We start from the raw sequence: 20,803 nt of genomic DNA on the forward strand, positions 1-20,803 counted from the left end.
GATCAAATCAAATTTGTGAATCTGAAAACTTCTCTTCGCTACCCAAGTCGTTAACTCGACATCCTTTGTTATGTTGTTAAAGTTGTTCAAAGTTTTCTTTGCTTTTGTAGATTTTATGACCTGGAAAGTATTTTGCTTTGTTTTTTATTTAAAAAAAAATTTATGTTGTGTCTTTTCCAGTTTTTTTTTTTTTTTTTTTTTTTTAATACACGTATAAACCCTGAAGGTTATAGATTTACGAAAAATGAGGAACATACATGTTATTGTTCTAACCGCGTTCCATCCCGGCACCTCCAGAAAGTTACTTGTACTTCTGATTATTGGAGTTAAAAGTTGTCGACATTCCAAGATCACCTGAGCCTCTTCGGAACGTTGCTGTGATCAATTCCTCTCGACACCGAAGGAAACACACAAACGTGTAGGAATGGAAAATGACTTTTTATTTCTTCCAAAAAAAAAAAAAGAGAGAAAACAATTTCAAGAATAGACAAATATACTGCTGTAAAATAAAAGCCTGTGATTTTTTTTGTTGTTGTTGTTGACTGTAACATTTGTTTGCTTTTCCATGCTTGATACAATCCATATATTTCTGCTTTAAATAAATAGAAAAAAAATGTACAAAGAGACGGGGGGACACAGAGAAGACGGAAATTAAAAGGTTTTCTCTGCTCAAAAAACGTTTGGCATCATTGAGAATTCATGGCTGATCCTGATGTACGGGGACGTCTGCAGCCCTCCAAATCTGTTTAGCCCGACCCCACTGAGTAGTAATCATACCTAAATACTGCTGCAATAGCACTAATATCGTTTCATGTTCAGATAAATAAAGAGTAAATGAAAATAACTGCAGATTATGAGAGTATGTATGTATGTAAGCTCTGAGTTGAGACTGGGTGGATTCTCTATATACACGATAGTGAGGCAGCAATCCGAGGGTTCTTACAAAAAAAAAACCACAGATGTAGAAAGAAAAAAAAAAACAACAGAACGTGCGCCTTTTTGATCGAACCTCACTGATGAAATCAGGAGATGCGTCTGTTCAGCAGCTTCTCCGCTTCTTTAATTTCATCCAGCGGGCTCTGAATCAACCCTGCAGCTGCTCGCAACAGCCAAAAGATGGCGCCACACTCCAAAGAGTCCCTGTTGTTGAGGGCGCGTGCTGCAAGTGTGACATCTTGGGGGGGGGGGGGGGGGGGTTAGGGTGAGGGGTGGGGGGTTGCTACAGTGGATCATCGATGGATTCAGACGCCGCTGTCACGGACGGCTAATGACCGGTCAAGAATCCATCTCTGCCTCGTCTGGAGGCCTGACTGACCGTAAAACAGACAACTGGAGAGTTTAATCATCATTATCATCACTGTCATGCTTTTCTTGGGGGGGGGGGGTTAAAAATGAAATAAAGGACAAGAAACAACGATACAACCATGCACTCACTGACCCAAGAAAGAGAGAGAAGGATGGCTCTCTGAACGACGGATACATTTGGCCTCAGCAGAGAACAGTATGACATCACGGTTTATCCATCTTTACCTAGAATCATGCTACAACGACGCAGAGAGGCATTTAAAGTTGAGACCAGGAGTTTGTCGGAACCTGACCGTGTGAAACGTTAGAGGTCCCTAAATGGAAAAACACCAGAAAAGAAGTGGCCGTGTTGGGAAACTCACAGTATTCAGTACGAAGAGTGTAGAGGGACAACTTCCTCCTGGGTGAAACCAAAACTCCCCACCACGACGAAGCTGGAATAATTACTGGCAGTCACATCAACGTCTCCCCCAGCAATCCAGAACAGGAGCCTTTTATAATCTCGTCGCGACAAACGCTTCCATGCAAAGACGGGAAAGTAAGATTTAGCTTGAAATCAAAGAAGCTCAGGGGTCAAGGTTTTACCCTAAAAAGCGATTTTTTTATGGTTTTTGCACCAGAAAAACAACATTCTGTCTCATTTTAGTATCCTGACACACTCAAACACTGAGGTACCAGTAAGTGAAAATGTACAGATGTACCCTTTCTGTTCATCCACAGGTGTACTTCTACTCTACAAGGCAAATATTGTAATTTGAGGGAACGTTCTTCAACGGTGTTCCTCCAAGTACGGAACTGTTATTCTCTCATGCATTTACCATTTTTGAGCATTTTCCTCAAAAAGAGCCAGTTCAGTCAAGACCTGATCCCAGATCAGAATCACGCGAACGACTTCTCTTTCAATTAACCACAACAGATTAGGGGGTACGAAAACTGTCGGAGAAAATAAAGAACAACGACTAGAACTCATTAAGGTGCCACAGCACAAGAATGAATTAGGCAAATGTTTTGACGCCGCAGAGAAAGAGTTCCAGTTTGGACCTTTGGTGGGGTGTCTGCCCTCAGTAAAGTGAAGATGAAACTTTAATAAAGAGGATTTTTGTGTAACTGCTACAATATTAGTTTTAATTTCTCAAAAATTGAAGAGGATCCCTGCACAACAGCTGGTTGCCAAAGGCGATCAGTGTAAGCTAGGCCTGGGCGATACCGCCGATGTCATGCTAGCCATCGGCGGTGATAATTATGACCTACGTTTAAAACGGGAGCGAACTTTATTTTTGGGCTTTTGTTTCAATCGACTATTTCCCCACTGTAAGTTTCTGGCTTCTGCTGTTGTCCATCACAGTCTGAACCTAAGAGGTAAAACGCAGTGCTAATTTGAACCTAAACCTAACTGAACCTAAACTCAGATCCGACCTCTCTGCCGTACACGTCCTGGTCAAGGGCGCAGTCGGTCGCCATCTTACTTAAAGATATGTGTCCCAATCCCCTTGGTGAGTCGTTTGACTGATTGGATCGTTACACGGAACGCACATCCACGCCAACATATACGGCTGTTGATCTGGTACCTAACTGCCTGGTGTGCACTGAACATCCAAGTATGCATAGGGTGCTTTGAGGCAAATGGTACTAGAACCACCCTAGGTACTAGAGGCACTAGAAACACTGCTGGAACAGTTTTTGTTCACAAACCAACCAAAACTTTTAAATGATTGGCTGTCTCATGATAACCATAGAGGAAGCACGCGTAGCATATTTGATGCATTTCCACGCCGCGAAGAGTCCAACTGTCGCAATGATCTGATCACCCAGGCCTAGTTTGACAAATGTCACTTGACAAATGTCCCACAAGAGCTTGTGCTGTTCTAGAAAAGTGCTGCGTTTCTCGTATAAGCAACAAAGCTTCCTGCTTGTCACCTGGATCACGTGATTTGTGGTCCTCATCCAATCGGAGATGGTTTATAGGCTGCTGACATCATTATGGGAGGCATAGATGGCCAACAAACACAAGGACCGGATCTACCAGACACTGGGCCGATGCTAACAGCGAAGAGAAAGTGCGTACTAAAAGCTAGAAAAAAGCCAACCACGAGGCCTGAGTTGGAAAGCCCTCCCCTCCCCGAAGGTTTCGTCTACAGCTAAAAGACAGAGACACCAAGAGAGATAGTAGAGCTACAGTTACTAGACACTGGCAGAGGAGGACAAGGTGGGAAACCTACGGCAGGAGGTCTTCTATGAAGAGGATACGGTGAAGAGAGTCTAGCACTAACACAAGACTGCGACAAGAAGCGTCCAAGAGCAATACCTAGCCAACAGTGAGAGGTGTGAGCCGACACTTGAGACAGAAACTGGTCATTATTTGTACATATCTACACATATCAAACAGTGACAAAGCAGGCTAAAAAGCATTCTAGCGAGAGACCAACTAGACAGAAACTAAAGCAAGAGTCTTCACAGCAGAAGGGGCGACACGACCGGACTTTCACTGATGGTTTGGACGTAGACGCTGGACTGGGGTTACAAAAAAAGTTTGACTTGCAGGAAGATGTTCCCCGCTAAAGTGGCTGGTAGATTAGACAAACGCATGAAACCCCAAACTATCTACAATTCAAATCTTCCGACATCAACGCCAGGGAAGCTGGCTACTACGGCAGGATAGTCGCATCAGTGCAAAACTCTTGCATGTGCATTTTGCAACAAAACTTGATTTGACAAACTCAAACAAGGATGATTCTTTGACATTATTATTATGAGACCTTCAGAAATAGCCCTCAATGGAAATACATAGAAAACACATGAAAATGCATCACGCCTCAAATCTACCAACAGTCATGGCAATGGATGCTTTGGCTGAGGAACGGCCAAGACCTTTTTCACAAGAACTCCCCAAAAATTTTCCACAGAGCCAGAATGATGCCAAAAGTTCAGTGTCGTTTGGCTCCCGGTGCAGACGCACTTAAAGCCACTCACTTTGATTCAGTGCAATGTAATTTAGATTCAGCAACGTGAGACTCTCGCTCGCTGGCACGTAATAACCTGCTGCTCCGAACGGAAACGTGGTGGACCTTTGAATCCGGTTGTGCTGATTAGAACACGAGGAGATATTTCACAGGTCATCCAGGTAAGAACACAAAGTTATGACGCAACTCAACTCTCTGTGACCTCTTTAGCAATAAAAACATACAAATGTGTGTCGTTTTCCACTCTGAGAGTAGTGGCAGCAAAAGTTGCCAAACGTCAGCATCACGCCTTACCAAAGAAAGGCCTGATCATTTCAAATCAAACATTTGGCGGTAAAATCAATGAATTCCACTGAGATGAGTGGTGTTTGTCACGGGGGGGGGGGGGGGGGTATTGTGCGCAATTTTCCCAATGTTTGTGACCCCCGACGAACTTATTTGAACCTTAAACAGGCCGTCTTGACAGCTACTGCATGCTAGCATGGTGGATGTGTCGCAGCCTCACGACACCCTGGCTGGATACACTTAAGGACTCAAGTCATGTGATGTCATTTCCGTAACAGCCACAAGGTGGAGCAATAATGAAAAAGGTCGCAAATTCTTACCTTTAAGAGTCTGGAACCTGCAAATTACATAACTTATTCAGATTTTTCATGTCCGTATGAACCTGGACAAGTTGGAGAGTAAATCTCTGTGGGTCAGTTTATCCATGACTTGTTGCAGCTCTAACTATGAGCAAAGAAACCTGTTTGTCCAGGTAATATTGATACCTGCGCACCATGCTAGTATGAAGTAGGTCGTCTATCTCTGTGCATGTCTGGAGGAAATTAACACAGTGAGTAACAAATACTTCAGGGAACTCATCAACAAATGGTTCAATAAACTGCTGGAGAAGCCATTCAGGAGAAAACACACAGAACAGTATTTCCCAACAGGCCTGAAAATGAAGGCAGACTTTGCCTCTGAATCTCTCACACCGCCATGGCGAGCAGGTGAGGGAGGGGATGGAGACGGTCGCAAGGCTGAAACAACTCCCATGCGTAGACACACACACACACACACACACACACACACATTTGAGTGCCACACATTAACACACCTCCACACACACTGAACAAACACTTGTCCGATCCCGAGCGCTCCCAGATGCCGATACAGGCAGACGGAAACCCAGAGGGGACAAAATAGCACCAGTATGAAATAAAGCTAATGCTGCAGCAAACTCTCACAGCAGAACCAGAGGTAGGATTTCCTCGATCCCCTCGTTGGTTCCCTGCCATCGCTCTCATCCGTATTCCCTCTCCTGAAACATCACTCTATCGATAGGATTTAACACATAGAACAGAAAAAGCAACACACACACACACACACACACACACACAGGTCTGCAAGGAGTTGTTTCAGACAGCAGGATGACCACGCCCCCTCCATCCCTCTGCCCTTTGTTAGGTCTCCTCCTCTTCTCATCATGTTTTTTGGTTGGTTATCTAGTCGTCTGTCTCTCTTTCTGCCATGTCAGCTCCATCGAGTCATTCCTCCGTCCATCCGATTGCCCTCATGTGTGTTTTCTTTTGCTGTTTGTTTGTCGCTTTTGGCACTCGGCTTCCCCCCGACTGGATTACATAAACTGCATCTAAACAAGCAGAGAAAAAGACTGAGAACTTTGTTTGGTCATCGCAACACTTCAACAGAAACACCACTGGCACGAAGGATGAATCAAAGGTTTAACATGAGACGTCTTGGAGTTTAGTCCAACCTGGAAGTTGGCATCTCACTGTGTTCGGGATTACTGCCAAAAATGAGATGGTGACCATAAATGCAAAACTGTCTTCACCAATTTAATGATTTGTGAAGCATAAATGCAATCATTGGCAGTATAAAGCTAACGTTGTGCTAACGTAACGCTACACCGGATGAATGAAATTCGACATCACCAGAACTAACATCATGCTTCACGTTGGCAACAAAATGCCACATAAAAGCTTACTAAGTGTGTAAGGGTTCTCACCTGGGCTCCGGGCATGGGTGCGAAGGGGTTAGTGGATCTGAGAACAGGCTGGTTGTACATCATTGGCTGAGGAGCCATCACTGGTACCCCACCCATCTGACCCATCTGGGGAGGGACCTGGACATTGGACAAGATGACAATATACAAAAGATGTGGACAAAGATGAAAAATAAATTGCAAACTTTACTAAATCTAGCTTGATGGAACCATGTTGGCCTTTCCACTACCCCTTTGTCAAGAACAAACTCAACGCTAGCTAGTTTACAAATACTCGCACAAGTGTCCAGATTCGAGCCTCGTTTGGCCCCGAAGTTATTTTCCCAACATGGCTGCAACGAAGACGAGTGTCTCACAAACAAACCAGGGCGTTTTCTTTTCTACTCTGGCATAAAGATAACAGGTTGAAAACTACCTGAAAGACTAGTATTATGTGCCTTTTGGGAAAGTCTGCCTGGATATGTTGTACTGTGTACCCTCACCATTCCATACACAGGCACTTGCGGTGTAGTCATGGGGAAAGCCATGGGAGCTGGAGCCTGCAGCGGAAGAAAGGCAAGAACCGTAGAAAAGGTTAAAAAAGCAGAAGTGGCTGCCAACATAACACAACACACCTGGGTCAGACATTTATTGCTTCTGAGAGCCGGTGGAATGCTGCTGTATCAGAAGAACACTCCCCAACAGGAGCTCTGACACACGCCGCTAGTACTAGAAACACCCGCGTCTGAGACGATAAATAAAATAAGCACCGTCAACTGTGTACGAGCAGAATGTATTTAATGCAGATAAATTGTGTCCACAACAATGCTGAGGTACTTAGTGGAGTCCCACTGGGAGCGATCATTACCGCAGCTTTAAAAGAGGTGGCTCAATAGGACAGCATTTAGCCCTGCCCTCCTTACTTCACAAATCAAATTCACTACGGCTGAATGGGCCACAAATGCAACGTGATGGGCCATTTGTAGCAATCGTTTACCAGCCACGCATATCTGCATCAGAGCTGTAGATTCCTGCTCGACAGGTTCGGTAATTTATGGATGTGAACGTCCTGGAGGAGAGTCGGTTTAGCAGAGGAGAGGTGAAGATGCAGGGCACCTCCACCACAGCCTCGACAACACTAGTGTTAATATTAACAGGTGCCAGAGGAGTTCTCCACCGCCTGCAGTCTTTCTGTTTGTAGAGATGCAGACAACCTCTCTCAAACATAAATAAAGGTCGGCATTCCTCCAAGGGAACGCCTGCTAGATGTTCCAGCACAGTGCCAGTTTGACTTTCTTCCCTGTTGCACATAAATGTTCAATATTTGCTGCAGTCACAAATTATGAATGTCGACTCTGTTGTCAGCCTGAAGGAGAAAAAAGCAGCTTGCAGATAGACGCTGCTGAATCCGTCTTTGTAAATGAGACAACTGTCACTTTACTAAAACCAACTTGAAATATATGCATAAACACATATTTTGCGTAATGATCCCTCAAATGTTGTTCAAATACTTGTGACAAAGACTAATGTTGGTGGAGGTAGAACTTCTGAGCTTCTATAAATAAATGACTTATTGATCAAAATGACACCAGCGCGGCTAAAGGCAGCTGATAGTCATGAGAGCAAATCCGCCCTCCTGGTCCTGAAAAACCTGCGAATTCAAAGCCAACACTCAACCCGCGAATTGGTAAATTTCTTCTTTATATTTAAGAGAATTTATTAATGCTTTATTGATTGAAGTATCACAATTGTTAGGAACCAGTTTCATCACCAGAAGCACGTGTCAATGTTCCCAAAGCTCGCTAGAACAACTCTGGTTTCACTAAAACTCCCACCATCTCAGTCCTCCACGCTACGACTGCACTCACTTCACTAGAAGTGACGAATGAGAGCTAAACGAGCTTCCCTGTCAGTGCTCTTTGGCCCCGCCCACAGCTGTGGGAAGAGGTGGAGTTAAACGGAATAACACATTTAAGTATTTAAGTATTTTAAGGTTGATGAAGCAAAACAACAGTTTGAGATGTGAACCGATGACCGTATCAGGGAAGTCAATCGATGCGATCGATCAGGTATTCATTCTTTAAGTCTAACCTCCAGGGAGCACTGCTGCGCAGGTCGATCGTCAGCCAAGGAGGTGAGGACGCAAAAATGATATCCGCTTAATGTTCTAATGTCTCACTCGGCGAACACGTCGTGGGTTTGGCGTTTGGAAATGTGACGAAACCGACTTCACCGCGCTGAAACAGGTTTGACTGCGTAATGAATGAAGGCCACATTTCAAGATTCTGAATATCATGAGAAGAAAAACAGCAGAAGGTGAGGGATCTTTTATGCACCAGCAAACCTTCTCTATGGGTCTTTTCGTCTATTTGTCTTCAGCCCAGCTGTCGGTGTCCTCGCCATGCTGCTTTAAATTCATCCGTCTGTTTCTGTCTGCCGTACCCCTCCTCTGCTGTTATTTCAGTCTATCAGTCTTTCTGTCCGAGGACTGTCAACCTCCCAGCATGCACGGTTTTTCATTTTATTCTCGACATCTTTCATCCAACCTCGCTTTATGTATATTTTCTCCCCATTTCCATCCATCTCCAGTCATTCAAGGTTGAACTTTCGCTATTCCCTTTGTTAGCTGCCTCGAAAGGTCTCTCTCTCTCTCGCAGTCAGACTTCTGACCTCAATTGACCTGCCAGGTTAAGAGAAGGTGAAGCAAGAAAAAGGCTCTGCCAAGTTTGTGCCGCTGGAGAGCAGAAATCTTCACTACATCGTAGATTTTGGCGTAAATCTGAGACGTGGGTTGACAGACTGCTTCCACTTCTTCAACAGGGTGCAGCCACTGCATTGCGCGTGCGGTTGTGTTTTTGTTGTTTTTTTTGGGGGGGGGGGGTGGTTGCCTGGCATTTGGGTAAACTCGCAGGTGCAGCGCACATTTATGTTTCCAGGTTGTGCCACGTTTGTTATATCTCAGTAACACCTTGAGGGAATTTCATCACATTCACGGCAAATGTCCACTGGGACATGAAGGTGAAGTTCAAAACTGATTGTGAAGATCAGCTCATCTCAAGGAATGTCTTCAAATTGTTACAGATGTTCACTGGGACTCAAGGACGAATTGAGAAGATTTCGTGATCAAAGGTCACACAGGTCGTTTCTGTCCCGTTGTCATTGATGTGATCTCTCAGGGGGAATTTGGTGGTCAAAGGTCAAGGTCACCTCATACACGCACTACGTCTGTCCTGTTGTCATTAATGTTACATCTCAGGAAAACCTTGAGGGAACTTTCCTAATTTGGCACAAATTCCCACTGGGACTTGAGGATGAACTACAAAACTTTGGTAGTCAAAGGTCACCTCACATTACTGAGATACCTCAAGAACCCTCGAGGGAATTCCTTCAAATCTGGCAGAAATGTCCACTGGGACTTGAAGCCAAACTGCATACAATTTTTAGGGTCGAAGGTCAACGCGGTATTTCTAGCTGCCTTGTACACACCCATTCTGCTGGAGTACTCGTTCTCTACAACCTGGTGTCCCAGTGGTCTGGGTTTCAAACGGTCACGAACGACAGCATTCAACGGGCATTGGAAGGCGTTTACCCTCTTGGCGTGACCATCAGTCAGATCACTTCAGAAGGGCAGCTTTCATGACGCCTGGTGGAAGGGGGGCACAAGTAAGAACCCATGACGTTTATGGGGAGCTGAGTTAACCATAGCACTGGTCTTGGCAGAGATACACACTCGATCTGGCGTCCTTCTGGTTGTTTCTTTTTTATATAAGAGATGACATGTTTTCTTAGTCAGGACAAAGACGCGCATGTTCAGTGTCAGTGAGCTCGTTAAGTCGGGGACTTTGTCACCTGTGAGAGTCAAAGAGCCTGCAAGGCAGCTATAAACATCACATCCCCTTCATCTACTTAGTCTGCCAGCATTTGGCACCAAGTTAGGAATTCGGTTGTATTAAAAAGACCTTCAGGACCAAACTAATTTGTTCCTAAGATGTGAATCTTAAAAGAACTGATTTTTAGTTTCATTTCATAAATGCGACATCCCTGAAGCAGACGTATCCTGTACCAGGAGACGGGACGTTTTGAGTGAGCGAATGCAGGACTGACTTTTGAGAATCACTGGTGCTTACATAAGTCATGAACATCAAGAAGGGGTTAAAGGGTGATTTGTGTGTGTGTGTGTGTGTGGGGGGGGGGGGGGGGGGGGACTTGGGAAAGAACGTAATATTTTACGAAGGTGTTTCCAAAGAAAGAAAAGGAGGACAGAGAGAGAGGAAGAAACCGAGAGGTAGTGAGAGGAAGGTTTTGCTAGCACATATTAGACGTTATTTGGTTTTACTAAACAGGGATAAGTACTTACATAACTAGTATAGAACATTCCATTCTGCATCAGGACGCAACAAGGAAGAAGGACAAAAGATGGATTGACAACCATAAAGAGAGAGGGGACATGAAGGTGAAAGAAGAGATGAACGATGGGATTTGATGAAGAAATGTTAGAAAATCAATAGGGAATGAGGGGAGGGGACAGCAAATCACCAGTCCGAAAAAAAAGAACAGATACAAACGAGGGAAATGGAACGAGCGAAAAGAAAAGTAGGGGTCAAAAATATGGACAGTCAGATGTCAAAGGTGGTGAAACGAAAACAGGATGAGCAGATGACAACGCAAGAAAAGATGCGATAAAAATGAACACAAGCAAAAGAGGGGAAGGAAGACGAGTGGATGACCGTGCAAAACAGACGGAAGATGAAATGCATGAGGAGGACGAGCGGGACGGGAAGGAGGGATCAGAGGGAATGACAGCAGCGGGGGGGGGGGCAACAAGGGAGAGAGAGATAGAAAGAGAGAGAAATGATGGATATTGAAGAGAGACAGAAACAGAGGAAGTAGAGGGTTAGTGACAGTTTGTCCTCGTCAGCCAAAAACTGCAGTCCAGAGATCAGGAGGACAATCAGGAGCTGCCAAGATCAGGACACACACACACACACACACACACACACACACACACACACACACACACACACACACACACACACACTCTGCTTCCATCTTTCTACAGGACACAGCAAAACACCAAACATTCACATTCCAGTTCAAGTCTAGATCTTTATTAAAAAGTGTCTGCAGTATTTTATAATGATATTTAGGATCAAGTTGAAGTATTTTATATCTAAAGTACCCTCTAAAGTACCTCAGGTGATTCCCAGTTAAGCCCTCTAGACCTGACACCACATGTGCGCGGTCCTCCCTGTGGGAGCCGAGGCAACTTCAGCCTCATTTAAGGTGTCACTTATTGATTTTTAATAAAATACCAAATGCATTTCTTTGTATTTCCTGCCTCTGTGCTGACATCAGCCGCTGCTAGAGTCAAAAGTCACCGTCACCTGACGTATCTGTCAGGTGATGTCAAGGCGACATCTAAAAGGAGACCTGGAGGGTTTGGAAATTTGACACCAACGTCCACTAGGACGCGGGGATGAATGCCACAGATTTGGTTAAAGCTTGAAGTCACATCACATGAAACCTCGAAGGAATTCTTTCTGACCCGTCACAAACGTTCACTTGGACTTCAGAATGAACTTAATAGATATCGGTGGTCAAAGGTCACCTCACGCGATGAGAAGCTCTCAGAGACGCCTTGAGGGACTGTCTTAACGTTTGACACCCGTGTCCACTGGGACGCGATGATGAACTGAAAAAAATTTGGCGGTTTAATGTCGCTGTGACGATCGCGTTTTGCAGACAACCAGAGAGTTTCTCAAGTCAGGACCGTCTGCTGCAGAGGCAGGAAAGTAAAGGTTATCTTGGAAAGAACGATCGCAGATATACATAGAAATCAAAACCCCTCAGGTTTGAGGAGGTTTATACAAAGATACAACATTTCTCGGTTTAAATAGGTTAAAGGGATAAGTTGTAACATTTGGTCATTTTAGTCTCAGCGACAAACGCGACCTCCTGTACTCTTTTTATACAATCCAGCCTGGCAAGGAACTGTCGCACAACGGTTCCTTGCTGTTGGCTTCGACCCTCGGTTGAGACGAAACCCTCTGGTGCTTGTTTGTGAGTTGTAGAGTTGCCGGTGAGCTCAACCCTTCGAGCGCAGGCAGGCTTCCTGCTGCTGTTTTATGCTGAGCTCAGCGAGCCGGATCCTGGCTGGAGCCCTATATTTAACACCGTCATGAGTGGGTTATTGATCTTCTCATCTCACTCCCAACGGGGAAAGCTAATGAGCGTAATTCCGAAAATCCAATCCAAGGTTCTATCAAACGTGGAATATGCAGCTGGAATATTGAAATACATTTCGATCCAGTTGGCTTTTTAAAGGCTAGAGACACCTAAATGAATCAGTTTATTCTGGTTGAATTCAACTTCAGCCTTTTTCATTGCAGTCATTTCTTGGAAGGCCAGAAACCCAAGCAGTCACTGTTTTAATTGAGGGGTAAAAACAAAAACGGACGCTGGGCCAAAAATGTGTCCAGTTCAACCTCAATGTACAGTAAGAAGTGTCTGAGCCCAATCATGATGGTACAGTAAGTCCACACAGAAGCAGGAAGCTGCTTGTTGGGCTAATTGTAGCCTTTTACTTCTCTCTAACCAAAGGACGGATTCACAAAACTATCTTAAGAACAAATTTCCTCTTAAGTGTGTAATTATGTTGTTAGTCGAAGAGGAAATTTAAGAAAAGCCTGCATTTACTAAACAATCTCAGGAGGATTGTCTTAACGTTTCTCTTTCCCTTTCACTTAGGAATAAACTGAAGGGAAAAGGTTCTTGAGAAAAAAGATCTTCCGCTTTACCCTAAACAAGGAGTGTCACCTTGACGGACCTGGCTGAGGGCAACTCTCCAAACGCTGTTGCAACCTACTCGATTTTCAGGGGTAAGTTTGATTTATGGTAGGCTATAATTTCCTAATCACAACTCAGAAAGGCCTTACTCTTAACTGCTGCAATGTGAGTGCCATCTTACTTGCTAATCTAGCTTGCTAATGCTAGTGTTAGCCAACTAGCTCATCGGCTGTCTTAGCTGCTGAACGCCAGATAAAATGTTCCTTTTCTGGATCGTTTTTGACTGCAAGTACTAGTAGAACTGATAATTCTGCCAGTAAATGGTTCCATTTGCTGTTCTTAAGAGAATATTTTAGTTTTTATTCTTTTTTTCAACTGCACTTAAAAAGATTCTTCGGGTCGTTTGTTTTACTTTTGTCTTTTGAACTGTGTTCCATTTAGCCGCAGGAGCTAAAGCCCTACCAGATCATTTAACGGCTTGTGTTTTTTGGGCCTGTCTGGCCCTTTTTTTGGGTCCAACCTTAGGAATTAACTTGGTGGGTACAAAGTGTTACTGCACATCAGAATTTTGGCCAAAATCAGTTTCAAGTTTTCTAGGAAGCAAGATGACATGGGGGAACATGCAGCGTGCCTGCTGCCGTGACCTTACCACGTGTGGTACAGGCATGGGCTGTGGGGCCATGGGTGCCGGGCTCCACTGTGTGGTGGACATGGTCTTATTCTGCCAGTTCTGTCCCCCAGTCAGCTTCTTCTCTCCAGGCTGGTTCCACTGCATCTCTGGCCTGGAGACGCAAGATCAAAACCTCAGGATTTCTGGTTCCTCTGCTGCATTTCTACCTTCCAAACCCAATTTCCCAAAACATTCTCAGAAATCTCTTCTTGGAAGGCTAACAACAGAGAAAGTCTGATCTTGCAGATCTTTCTTTCTTCACGTTACTTTCCCAGAGAGTCCGAACATGAATTTTAAAACTTTTGCAGAAATGTGAATCAGAATGAGGGCCGTCTCCTTGGGCGGCCCTTCAGCTGTTATTGCGGTGGAACCTGAGCCAATCGGCCGCTGAATGATTGTACAACAACAGTATTGTGTGGACATATTTTGACACCTTTTAAACCCCTGGTTTTGTTTTAGACAGGTTGAGAAACGCTGGACTGCCTAGAAACTCTAATCTGCAGTGTTTGGTTTGTTTGTTCTGAAAAGTGTAGAAATATTCCAGGCGAGGAGGACTCGCCCACTTCCTGTGTTGCCTGATTTATACTTCTGTGACGAATCAACGCTGTAGTTTATGGCAAAAGTAGCAACGTCCAGATGTGAGCCTCCCTAGAAACAGCACTTGGCTTCATGAGGCTGGTCTCAGCTCTTCTGGGCTTCATACAAACCACACTGCTGTTAATGTACCAGTTTTTAGCTTCAACTCTAAAATGATTTGCTCGATTTCAGCTTTCACCGCTTAAACGACCCCAACGCCCGCTAGTGTTCCACCGCTGTAACTGCACCAGCGTACAAACCACTGCTGTGGTGTGATTTGTGATCACACGACGACGCTGGCGTCCACAAGGACATGCATTCATGATTTAACACAGTTTTTAGGGTTAGGTCTCATTTCACTGAAGACGATTCATCTCCAACTTATTACTGATACTGTATACATTGAAGCTACATCAACATGTACTGGATATACAGAATGTACATAAATACAAGATACAAACAGCCTTGTGTTGTTTGTCTATGCTTGTCCTTGTTGCTAGTGGATCCGTCTAGGCGAGATGTGCAGAGAGAGCAGATTTGTATCCTTTAATTCTTAGTGCACTAATTCAAAGAGGTCTACAGACTTTTAGGCGATACCTTTATGAATGTACTTATTGTACTGCTTACTTATTTGTATGAGTATTTGGAGTTGTACATGCTGAACAAGTTGAAGTTGTTGCCACACACGATTCTGTTATATTTGATTGAAGGCCACCCATCTCACAGTCTCTACCTCAAACAGAACTCCAAATCATGGTTCTGTCTTGATTTGAGGGAATGCAAATGAAGTGGTAGCAGGTAGAACTGCTGGCAACAGTACAAAGAGGAGTATAAATCCTGCATCCTGGACTTTGAGGGAAAGTTACAAAGGCACCAACTCGAGTCCGGCACTTACTTCTTGGCTGGGGTACCACCGAACTGCAGATCTGAGGACGGATAGACGCAGAGAAGGAGTGATCAGAGATAAACCGGGAAGAAATGCACAGAAGTTTGAGTGTTGTGTTACATAAATGTGTGAATAGAGAGTGGAAGTTTGTTTCTCTCCGGTCCGTGTAGGTGTTTCACTCACTGCCCACAAGGTTGGCCAGAGAGGAGTCGAGGTCGTTGGCTAGCAGCTTTCCTCCAGGATGGATGGCCATTTGAGGAGGAGGAGGAGGTGCGTTGTGTGTGGGAACCGTCGGCTTCAACAGGTCTCCGAGAGCATCGAAACCTGGAGCGGAGACGTAAATGCGGATGAGCTTCACGCAAAACTTTAGCTCCTGTTCACACTTGGTTTAAACTGTCGCCGGGTCATCGCATCACAAGTGGATCAAATGTGTGCCCGGGGTGCGACTGACTGGGGACAGCGTCAAATCCACCTGAAGCCAAATTTAGGCCAATTTTAGAAATGCAAGTTTCAGTCGTTTCCTCGAAGTGGCTTGGAGCGAATGAACCACGTGATTTAGTGCATGTTTCTGTCAGAAGATGGCGGTATAGGCCACGTTTAGTCCAAGATTCACCACCTCAGAATTGATCGGACTTTAGCGTTTCCGTCTCTTACTCCTTGAGAAAAACAAACAAAAAAAACATCAAAAACCACCTCAATAAAAGATAAAAACTCTACCGACAACCTTTTCTGCTATAACACTTCAAAATCCATCCAAATCCGTTGATAGGAACGCAGTTGATGCGATGTGGTGGTTGTTCACACTCGTACTGTCAAGAGAAGCGAAGTAGCAACCTACTAATACTGAGTTCACTCACTGTACTTCAGGAGATTTTGCTTGGGCTTCTCTTCTCACATTTGTTAAACTCCTATCACTCAACTTTCAGCGCACGACCCACAAAACCGGATAAATGACGGATGAAGCGTTTGCTCTCAGACATAAATGGTGACTTGCGTAGAGGCAAAGTAGCGTCACCGGCCAATTTCTACACGAGTGTCTGTGCTTCTATTTGATGTGCAAAACTTGGCCTCTACTGGTGCTGCCTGATTCTAATCTGACTGCCAAAGGCACATTTTAAAACCAAGTGTATCAAAAGGCTCCGCATAAACACGCAGACATTCCTCGAGAAAAAGACACAGTCCAGGTTGAAAAGCCGCGGCAACATGGCGGAAAGGCAAAGTCCAGGCAGAGAAAGTTGGAGAGCAGCAGGCAAGTTGACAATTAACAGTAAATCTAATGAGAGCAGCTTCATATTCGGAACTTTTCAATCAGGATTCCAGCACTTTAATGATGCCGGGCTGCTTTGATGTGAGAATATTGCTGAGCTGTAGCTCCTTAATGTGAACCGTGCTCCTCAGTCCAACCACTGGCCCGGCTCTTAATTGAATTCTTCTCAGACTATTTTTAACCCTCACCTACATGGAAGGGAGATTCCTGTTCAAAGCAGCAGCCTCCCCTCCATCTATAATCCCCGACTCCTGCAGCTCTCCTTCAGAATGATTGATTCATCCGCTCCTGCCTGTCGTGTACGCACTCCCGACTCCAGGCATCCTTTAGTTTTGTACATGTATGCCTGAGTGACTGATTGTGTTTATCCATCACCCTGAGGTGTAAATGATAGCCATTTCCTGTCTCGGTGTGCACGTGGGAGAATGTGAGTGCATGTTAACAACTCCTGGTGTTGGCTCAGCTAATGGTGGCAGCGCCGGCAGAGGCCTGGAGGGGTGACGCGTGTAAAAACTCTGACAAATCTGTGGGAAAGCTTTAGCTCAGGGTGCGGTTCATACATGGAGTTGTGACAGTTCTTTTCTCTACATTTATATTTTTACCTCTCACTTTATCCAGCAACTGAACACATGAATAATAAGTCAGTAAAAGTTACAAACAGATGGGCAGCATGGAAAAAGAGGAGAAGGCAACAATAAAAATCAAAACAAGAGCATCCTGGATGTGAATAGAAGGCGAGACGACCACGATGTACCTGCAAAACACACGGACGGAGGAGTGGCGTGAAAGAAGTGAAAGAATGGCAACTTGCAGCAGGGGGAAAAAAGAGAGGGAGGAATAATATTTAGTTAGGAAGCGGTGTGCAGGTCTGACAGCGGTGCTGACACAAGACATTCAGAAAACGGTTTTCCTGCTAGCTTGGCAGAAGGGAGGAAAAGAACGGGGGAGTGGAGGGAAAGAGTAAAGATGGAGGAGTCCGAAAGAAGAGTGGCAGAGACAATCAGTAAAAACAGTTTTCACTCTTTTTAAGAAAAATTCTCTCGTTTTGCTGGCAGTTCTGATTCCCATTGACATGAAACACTGCAGGTGATTTCAGTGAATTCAAGTGAACTGAGAACAGAAGGAGAGATAAAGGAGGAAACCAGTCCAGTGGCGTAAGATCACTCCAGAAAGCCAGTCGCTGGGGGGTGAGAGCACGGCGAGTGTCGTATCGACCGGAGACACCGCTATCGCTGCTCCCTTAGGAGTTTCTACAGGAGACCCGGCCATCAATCAAGTTCTAATCAGCGTTTATTGCTGAACGAGAATGTAACTTGTAATTTGCGATTATTACAGTGCCAGTGGCAACATTCTTGGGAAAAAAGATACCGCAGGAGTTCTAGAACATACCCCGTTTCCGGTATGTCTGGATCGAAGGTACTGGTACTTTCTTAGCTGAATGGGCACTTTCAGGCCAATGAGTTACCGGAACTACTTTCTCTTGAGTTTCAGCACCCCTTGGAGTTGGCGGTATGCTGCCTCTTACCAGAGCTACCGCTGTTTAAGACAGTTTTTTCAAAATGGTGGTTACTGCTTGTGTCAGCTTGTCTTGAACCAATCAACCAACACTTGTTCCAAGACAGAGGGAGCTAAAAAGCCTCTTCAGTTTGAAGTGTCTACAACTAAAATGGTGACCTACAAACCCCAAACATCCCACAAGGAGGGAGGGGAGGCTTCCTTAAACTACTTCATCTGAAAGCTTCTCAAGTCTGCTAACTGATCATTTCCTACTGCTGCAGCTTCAAATTAAAAGTAGTTCACGGTTGGAACATAAGCTGATTTTATTTTGAAAGCGTCACAAGCAAGTAATCTCTTGTGAGCTTAGAACCGACCGCTACTGCCATGGACGTTGTTAGCATCTCTCCCGCTGTTTTCAGAGCGTCTGCAGCTTCACTGGACGATTGGAACGTCTCTACTAAAACAGAGGTGATCCATTCTGCTGTTCCCTACGTTCCGGAAACGGTTGTATTAAACCACACTTGCTGTTTCCACGTGTTAACTACAGGTGTCACCCTAGCAACCAATTTTAATGTTGTAAAACATTTATTTTCTTGGCTACAGACAAAAAAAACTGTGAGGCATTTTCCAGCTTAATGAGAGGAAACACATGACACAGATGCTTCAAACACAGATCTGCACTACGTAGAGCCAAATTCTGATGGAGGAAAAAAAACAAGGAAAAAAACAAACAAACATGAAACAAAGGCTGGATTTTAGGATGGAGGAAGGAATGCTGAATGTGAAGTGATAAAAGGAGGAGAAGAAAATGAAGGAGGAGGAGAGCAGATGGAATGGAGTTGCCTGGGTGATTCTTCCCTTGTGATGTGTGATGGAGGAGACGCCGAGAGAGACAAAAGACAGCGAAAGACAAAATAAATGTGGGGGGATAAAGAGAGGGAGTGAGAGAGAGAGGGAGGGAGGTGTGGGTGTGTGTGTGGGTGTGTGTGTGAACGGCAAACAAAACAGATGAGGAGAAGTAGACAGATGGGATGCAGTGAAATGACAGATGATGTGAACAGAAGCAGATATGGACACACACTAACAGATATTCACTGGCGGACACAGACACAACTCCTGGACACACACACACACACACACACACACTGATTTTAGTGAAATGGTGCCAGTCACCCAGATGGTGCACTGGTAGTTGTAGCGGTAGCTTCAACACATGCTATTATTAGAAGGAAGTTAAGTCTGTCTAAAGCCATCACCAGCCTCCAACTGCGTTCTCAGAGCAAAGCGGCAGCGACCGCCGGGGTGAAACGAGGTTAGAGCCCTTAAATGTTCCCAAGAATTCACAGGAATCAACTGCGATTTGGCAGAAGTTGCAAGAAGCAAAGCTGGAGCTGTGAGTACCTAACAGTAATAATGATGTGACAATGTAAGGCCTCCAGCAGGAGAATGAAAGACATGCCTCCAGATGTATGATAATCGTGTTTGTATCGAGTCACCCTGCCGGCTTTGACTGACATGTGCAGCGACTGCTGATGTCAAGCAGCTGGCTGATTAAACCTGGCAAACTTCCAGTAATGCAGACTGATGGAGCACCGCCGCCGCCGCCACCGCTGTGGAAAAACACTCAGCCAGATAAGGGTGGGAAATAAGTAAGAACCCAGAATAGAGCCTGGAGTGACACCTCACGGTGGGCACGTGTACAAAAACAAAAACAAGTTATCGAGTGGAACACGTTAATTTTTAGAGCTTTTTTTTGTTCCCCAGAGTGAGACAAGGATAGACATCCTTCTCTCCTCTGTGCTGCATTACAGAGCCACGCTAGTTCGCTTAGCACAAGGCATGGTACTGAATGGGAAGTGTTGGCGTAGATTTCCCCGAAATGGCTAGGGATAAAATCATAGGATGTTGTGTGTTTTGAATCAGACAAGTAGCCGGAACTACTTTCTAAAATGAAATGTAGTTGTCGATCAAAAACTTGATCCAGAAGTGGTTCATTTGTATCTGGTTCTGACATTACAACATGCCATTATTTCGTTATTTCATAGCCAATTTGCCCAACTCAAGCAGATCGTATTTAATGACTTTTGACAAAGGTATGCTAACACTTACCATCCGCTTCCATTCATTATGCTAAGCTAACTAGCATGAGTCTCAGATCCCAAATGCAGCAGATCTAGAAAAGGGTATCTATCTTCTTGTCTGGTTCTTGGAATAAAGGGCAATAAGGCAGGGAGCTGATGTGTTTCTTTAACCATCCAGAAAGTCTCGTAATCAACAATTTTTTGCAAGACGCTTCTTAATAAAAATCCAACAGTCTCACTCTTCCTGAGTTTTTCTCTGCAGTTCTTCTCTCTTTCCCTTTCTGCAGGTCGTCCCTCGCTCTCATCTGAAGCACCTTCTCTGGGAGCTGTCGATTATTCCACCGGCTCTAAAATGATGCTCTTTACAGGGGCGTCTTGAGACCCCCAAAAGGTGTAGAGGCGCCGGGATTGATTGTGTCAGATGCTGGGAGGTTAAAAGACAGGAAGCTAATAAGAAGGCTTGGAGCCAAAGTTGCAAACCTGCGAGAGTTAAGAGCCAGTCAGTCGAGAGCTGTTGCCGTAACAGGAAGGAAGATGCAACAACAGAAGCTGCAGTAGCCAGACACACGGTTCCTACACGTCGTCTTGTCCTTCCACAGTGGTTTGATACTCATTTCTTTATTGGTTTCCAGCAGAAGTTTTCAGAGGCCCTCCAGGGGGGTCCCAGCAAAGACTGGAAATTCCATCCATAATGAAACAATGCGGAAATGTACGACCATATCTCTTACGTGTTGATTTAGGGGGAACTAATGATTCAGAGGTAGGGGACGTCCCATGATTGAGGTGCCTTA

General features: G+C 44.8%; 1 protein-coding gene across 6 annotated transcripts in view; it reads right to left on the reverse strand.

Annotated features, from left to right (window-relative positions):
* Positions 1 to 866: 866 nt before the first annotated feature.
* Positions 867 to 20,803, reverse strand: part of LOC147238823 (phosphatidylinositol-binding clathrin assembly protein) — a 79,413-nt gene continuing 59,476 nt past the window's right edge. For 5 of the 6 annotated variants that reach the window (XM_086197864.1, XM_086197862.1, XM_086197860.1 and 2 more), the window contains 7 exons: positions 15,351 to 15,491; positions 15,177 to 15,207; positions 13,685 to 13,817; positions 10,607 to 10,630; positions 6,753 to 6,809; positions 6,274 to 6,390; positions 867 to 5,898 (listed from right to left, as the gene is read on the reverse strand). In XM_086197864.1, coding sequence (XP_086053990.1) covers positions 5,884 to 5,898; positions 6,274 to 6,390; positions 6,753 to 6,809; positions 10,607 to 10,630; positions 13,685 to 13,817; positions 15,177 to 15,207; positions 15,351 to 15,491 — 518 coding nt within the window. In that variant the 3' untranslated portion in view covers positions 867 to 5,883. The remainder of the gene's footprint in view (positions 5,899 to 6,273; positions 6,391 to 6,752; positions 6,810 to 10,606; positions 10,631 to 13,684; positions 13,818 to 15,176; positions 15,208 to 15,350; positions 15,492 to 20,803) is intronic. The other variant, XM_086197861.1, reaches the window with a different exon arrangement.

The sequence above is a fragment of the Aulostomus chinensis genome, chromosome 24, assembly GCF_037954235.1.
Source record: "Aulostomus chinensis isolate RoL2024-O1b breed Wild chromosome 24, RoL_Achi_v1.0, whole genome shotgun sequence".
Taxonomy (NCBI): Eukaryota; Metazoa; Chordata; class Actinopteri; order Syngnathiformes; family Aulostomidae; genus Aulostomus; species Aulostomus chinensis.